Source organism: Primulina tabacum, chromosome 11 (genome assembly GCF_025594145.1).
Source record: "Primulina tabacum isolate GXHZ01 chromosome 11, ASM2559414v2, whole genome shotgun sequence".
Taxonomy (NCBI): domain Eukaryota; kingdom Viridiplantae; phylum Streptophyta; class Magnoliopsida; order Lamiales; family Gesneriaceae; genus Primulina; species Primulina tabacum.
This window is the reverse complement of record NC_134560.1, coordinates 35,052,523-35,058,522: the sequence shown is the minus strand read 5'-3', so window position 1 is coordinate 35,058,522 and position 6,000 is coordinate 35,052,523. Positions and strand designations below refer to the sequence as shown.

Below are 6,000 nucleotides of genomic sequence, written 5' to 3'. Positions count from 1 at the left end.
TTGAAAAATGCAACACAATTTATTCAAGTAATCTATGTATATTCACATGTTATAAATGTGATCTCCAAGAATTAAATGAATGGATCAAATAAAAAATAAATATACACTATTTTCTATATAAATGTCCCCCACTGGAAAATTTATCAACAAAGATGAGGGGGAAAAATAAATGAACTCTCTCTTCTGCTTACAGAAGTAGAACAACCAATTTTGGACATGCTTTCTGTGCAACCTCCAAACTTCCTCACTGCCGCAGCATCACATTCTAACATCTCAATGCTGAAACTTGGAGCTTTAGGTTACTACAACTCATCGAACCGATACTATAACACTTTAGTATTGTTGCACATGCATTCTGGGATAGGATACTTTGTCACGTCCCTCCCAGATTTGCTAGTTCTAATCTCTGGCTGCCCGAAAGAATCTTGGTGCAAGTTGAGCATGATCTCGTTGAACTTGGCCTCAGGAAGCGAAGAATCAACAAAGTAGCGAAGCATGTGTCTTTTGTTCGGGATTATAGTCTTTTTGTGTCCTGCATAGGCCCTATGCCCCTGTTATAGGAGAAGAATTACAGTTACCAAACAACGCTGAAAAGGGTAGTCACTCAGAATTGTGAAGTAAATCTTCTTACCTGAATTGCATGCCCCATGTTTCCTCCATGAGATGCCATGAATACATCACTTTCCTCCGAAACTATGTGATCAATTGCTGCCATTAATGAAGCTTTCTTTAAAAATGGTTCGAGCTCCCCAGGTAATGCAAGATCTTCCTTGCTGTAAAAATGAGGAAACTCTTTCACCAATGGCAACAAAGCATCTGCTCCTCCCAAAGGAATCCCACCGGCCCAGTATATTCTCATACTTTTCGGAGCTCCCAAAGCTTTAAGCAACCTAAATAATACACAACAGAATGATAGATCAGAAACCTCAACATTGAGCGTGGGGTGAGATATTGAATGATGGTGATGACAACTTAGAGAGGAAATCATGGAGATTTTAAATGGCATGTGTTTTAAAGAGTTTACCTCGCGACTTCTAATGCGTTTAAAGGGCAGAGTCCGGCAAGTTTTCTATCATGGTACGTCATGTTGGATCGTGATGTCAAGAGCTTTGGCTGTGCCTTCCTCTCATTATTGATCATTTCATCGTAATTGGGAATTAGACCAGGAAGACACCCGGTCCTAACCCATACGTCCTTTTCCATTCGCAAATGAAGAGCAAGATATGGTCCCTTGTTTCTCATTCTTTCCGTAAGTTTATTGCCAATTTCAGATATATGGGGGGCAAACCTCAACGCATGAAAAGCCACCTGCAAGTCAAATTGGATAACTTGGTTAATGACATATTTGTAGTAAAAATTTGTATTATAAAGATGAGGGGACCAATATACCTTGCAACGAAGCTTTTGAAGATCAGAAGGAAGATCCTTGGAAAGCCTCGAATCCAAACCACGTAACAGCAACACACCATCCCTCCTAAGCTGCAGAAAATAACATTTTGATTCAAATAAGAATCAACAGAGACAGCAACATAAGAGTTTCCCTCCATTCATTATTCAATAATATTTCTTGTAAGCTTGTTGCTCATGATAATTTACAGCCAATTCAGGAATTAAACTATTCGGGCTTGTTGAACCCGTCCATTACTCTAATCTGCTAAAAGAATTTGTACCAGGATTCAAAATTGGCCGGACAAAAAGTTGAACTGTTTTCTATTTCCATTTTATCTTAATGTAAGATTTAAGGTTTATGGCCGCAAGTCTGACCATGTCAGAGAATTAAAGCTTTGAATTAGCCTCCGGGAAGTCTTAAGTTGGATACACATCAAAGATTCAAACTTTGGAGTCATTACTGTGTTTTTGCAGCACAATGCTGACTTCGTTTTGCTAATGAATTGATTCTTCAACCACATACATAGTCCCAGGTCGATGAAAACGTGCTAAAAGCCATCCTCGACCTCACAAACTGATAGCCTAAAATTTTCCTGTTTTAAATCGCACTCATGTTTCTTAAAGAATTGATGCACTTACTTTACTTAATAAAGCTTATAAATTGCTTAAAATCGGATCACACATTTATAATGCAGATTCATATAAAACTTTCATTTTGTTGACAAATTTAGTAATAAATTTAACTTCATATGTCCGGCCCTTTTGAGGGCCCCTGGTTTATGAGACAGTTTTGATGCCAATTCTTACCCGTCGAAGGTAACGAGAGCGAATCCACTCCGGAGACACATGAAGAGGGGTGCTCTTCTCTTCCACGGGTCTTGTCATCAAATGAGTTGAGGGAAGAGATGACACAATTCTCACATCATTTGCCAAAACATTCTTGAAATGATCCAAATCAAATATATCAGAAAATTCACTGCAAAAATCACAGCAAACACAGAAACAACGTCAATGTAACTCGGTTAGAAGGAAAAAATTCAAGAATAAACATCACAAAAAAAAAATTTTGAACCAAGAAAGTTGACACTAAAAGGCTGCAAAAGAAAAGAAAAATGCCAAAAGAAAACATACCTTTCGTCACCCCAGATAACGTTAACTTGCAAGATGGGCACAACCAAAGCTGCTCCAAGAATCCTTGCGATGACCACAGCATCCACAATCTGATTCCTCTGCTGATTCATCCCACCGGAAACCACAACCATCAAATACTTTGTCCTGTCTTTAACAATTTCATTACCCTCTCTTCTATACCTTTCACTGAAATCCAAACAAGGTCTGTATCCCATCCCATCGGGCTGCTTCCAAAACCCACTTTCTTCATAAGTTTCACCCTCTTTCCCCTCCATACTCAGCTGAGAACTCGACAGACCGTTCAAGATTTCACCTTTTTCTTTAGAAACCGCACATGGGTTCCTCGAGAAAGGCATCGAAGGATCAAAATCATACGTCCTCAACATCCAGATGAAACCAAGCAGAAAAATCAAGAAGATGAGAAACCTTGGGGAGTGGAGCAGAGCCCTGAGCTTCGAGGGGTGAGACTGCTTTTTCTTGGGAGATACCAACAACGATTCGAGAGATGAATGTGAGATTGGGCTGATTATTTGAGATGGGACCGAAATGTAACTCTGCTGCTTCTTCTTGCTGCTTTTGCAGACGGCCATCTCGCACATTTGAGTACCCCAAAACCACAGACAAACAGGAGGAAAAGAAAGTGTTGCAAAGAGATATCTATCAATAAATGCAGAAGCAGGGTTCTTCCTTTGAGCTAGCTTTCTTGGAAAGAAGATTTAAGAGAGAGAAGAACGCGAAAACTCATTCAAACGCGTTGAAGCAATTGGTTCTTGTAATATTTAGGCAGAGGATGGGAATTTGCGTCAGTTTTTTTGAATTTTATTTTTTTATTTCATTTTTTTCGGTGTTTTGAGGCTACATGTATGTAAATTGTCGTCTTTATAGACCGCGTTTGACTGAAGAAAATTATTGAAAATATTTCATATTTTATTCGAGGGTTGGTACTTTAATTAGTTCCACTAAACACATTAAATTGTTATTTATTCTCATTTAATTTGCTATACTTTTTAAAATAAGTTTATCTACCAGAAACATATTTAATCCACACTTAATCCACATGGATTATTAATGGCAAAAACTTGTGTGAGACGTTCTCACAAGTCGTATTTTGTGAGACGTATATCTTATTTGGGTCATCCATGAAAAAATATTAGTTTTTATGCAAAGAGTATTACTTTTTATTATGAATATCGGTAGGATTGACCCAACTCACAGATAAAGATTTGTGAGATCGTCTCACAAGAGACCTATTCTTATTAATTAGCTAATTGATCATGTTTTGTCGTTTATGTTTAATTATAATAATAATGTGTTTGTTCTCTCTATCACAGTTTATAAAGTTTCTACGGTGCGATTTATCTTGTTAACGTGGATTGCAAACTATTATGTCAACACATGGATTTATTCAATATGCACTGGAAAATAGCAACTGCGATTTCTCGTTTCATAAAAATAAAATGATCGTGTTTTTTTAAATTAAATTGGCATAAAATTTAAGTGTAAGTAATTAGTAATAATAATTTTTTTGGCATAACTGATCATGAAATTTAAGTATAAGTAATTAGTAATATAATTTTTTGTCCTGACTTCGCCTAATTAATATTGTAAGAGAATAACCTTCCCCGCGGGTTCCCTCACCAGTTAAATTTGGATGGTTTATACATAACCAGAGTAACTGTTGAAAGCACCACTTCTTCTCTTCCGAAATTGATCTTTCCTTCTAGAATAAACATGCCTTCTAAGATGTTGAGATGTTTGAATCCACAATGCTCTTATTGTCTTCGGAATGTTAGGACTTAGTGTTAAACATCTCATGTCGGCTCGGTTAAATTTTTGAGAATTATATATACGAACTTGGATAATCTATAATTTTTGTGGTTGAGTTGAGTCAAAGTCTTACTTTTAACATGATATCATATTCAAAGCCTACCATTATGTTTTAAACTATCATATGAGTCAGTCGATAATATCTTGTAAATTTCACGTTCCAAATGTTCATTATTGAGCGTGAGTGCATGTTAAACATCTCACATGATTAAATTTTTGAGAATTGTATATATGAACTTGAACAAACTCTTGAGCTAATTTTTTAAATTGAGTTAGGTCCAAATCTCGATACCAATGCTTATAGTCATGCCAGCGAGGTTTTCAATATGAATACTAACTAGATGCTTTAATTACATACCTAAAATATAATCATGTCACTAGAGTTATAATTATGTGAATCTTAAGATTTTAAATTAATGAAATTATTCAAAAATCTTGAATAAGTAGTGTAATCAATAATTAAAAGGAGTAAATTAATGAATTTATCCATAAAATTGGGGGGTGTAATTGTGCAGTAAATTAAGACTAAGATGACAAAATCAAAACAAAGCATCGTATTCTTTCATGAAAATTCAAGAATTATAAATTACTTTATTTTTCAAATAAAAAAAACAACACCACATTTTTTTTTCTAAAAATTCAAAATTTATAAAGATTTTTTGAAAAAGAAAACTAACAATATAATATTAATATAATATAATATAACGTAACGAAGTACGTAGGTTTTTTATTTTATTTTTAAAAAAAATTTGAAGAAGAAAAAAGTCTTTTTTGAACAAAGTTGTATCCAGCTTAGCTATTCATTTACCTCCTTTCCCAGAAAAAGGAAAAAAACAGCTGGAAATTAATTATTTGACGCATAATAATAATAATAATAATAATAATAATAATAATAATGGCATCATTCCATTCCCTCAAAGCTTGGTTGCATTTATTAAAATATCACTTTCCATAAAAAAGTGGAATAATATCAATTTTAATATAATGATATACTAGGAACTATTTAAGGTTATATTAAAATTTTAAAAGTAGAAAACTAAAAATTAATTTTAATATTGTGGTAATCAGAATTTCAGATTTATTCAGGTTTCCCAAATATATATCTTATTTTCTAGTGGCCCTAATTTTTTTACCAAATTTTTTATCATATTATATAAAAAATATCTAAAGATAAAAGACGAGTTTGGATATAGAAATTGTTATTTAAAAAAAAATTAAATAAGTTCAATTTTTAAGAATATTTTTATTAAAAAAATAGAAGTGATTTTGACGTTCGAATGAATGTTTGAAAAATTTCGGCTTTTTTTTTATATAAAAGTAGTAGTAGAAAATCTATGAATCGAAATCATAACTTCTAGGTTTTGAATATTTTTCCTGAATAATTTATCCTAATTAAGATTTTAAAAAACCAATAAAAAAAGATTTTTTAAAAAAAAAAACAGAAACACCGTCGGAAGCAGAGGTTTAGGCGGATCCCTACCAGTATATACAACAAAAGAGAAGAACAAATAAAATCTAATGGGAGGGAGACTAGGCCAAGACCTCCGCAAAAGGCTATACAATGACAACATCAAAGCATAAATAACGACATGATACAAACGGGACAACCCAAAATACAGCAAAACAAAAAACCAACAAACCAACGAGTACCCC

General features: G+C 33.9%; 1 protein-coding gene across 2 annotated transcripts; it reads right to left on the bottom strand.

Annotated features, from left to right (window-relative positions):
* Positions 1-3,378, bottom strand: LOC142518828 (O-fucosyltransferase 20-like). 2 transcript variants are annotated; one of them, XM_075621647.1, is made up of 6 exons: positions 2,521-3,377; positions 2,197-2,365; positions 1,390-1,479; positions 1,025-1,308; positions 632-890; positions 1-551 (listed from the first exon to the last, which is right to left on the bottom strand). In XM_075621647.1, the coding sequence occupies exons 1-6, from the start codon at positions 3,117-3,119 to the stop codon at positions 324-326; spliced, it is 1,629 nt and encodes a 542-aa protein (XP_075477762.1). In that variant the 5' UTR covers positions 3,120-3,377; the 3' UTR covers positions 1-323. The 2 variants fall into 2 exon arrangements, with proteins under 2 accessions (XP_075477762.1, XP_075477761.1); XM_075621646.1 differs by having other exon boundaries at positions 1,025-1,479; positions 2,521-3,378.
* Positions 3,379-6,000: the final 2,622 nt, after the last annotated feature.

What these genes read in the sequence shown, in the direction of transcription:
- LOC142518828 (XM_075621646.1), bottom strand. Translation starts at nt 3,119, where the DNA reads ATGTGCGAGATGGCCGTCTGCAAAAGCAGCAAGAAGAAGCAGCAGAGT. An exon ending in GCTCTCGTTACCTTCGACGG is followed by an intron (nt 1,480 to 2,196) that starts GTAAGAATTGGC and finishes TATTTTCTGCAG; the next exon opens with CTTAGGAGGGATGGTGTGTT. An exon ending in AACGCATTAGAAGTCGCGAG is followed by an intron (nt 891 to 1,024) that starts GTAAACTCTTTA and finishes TGTATTATTTAG; the next exon opens with GTTGCTTAAAGCTTTGGGAG.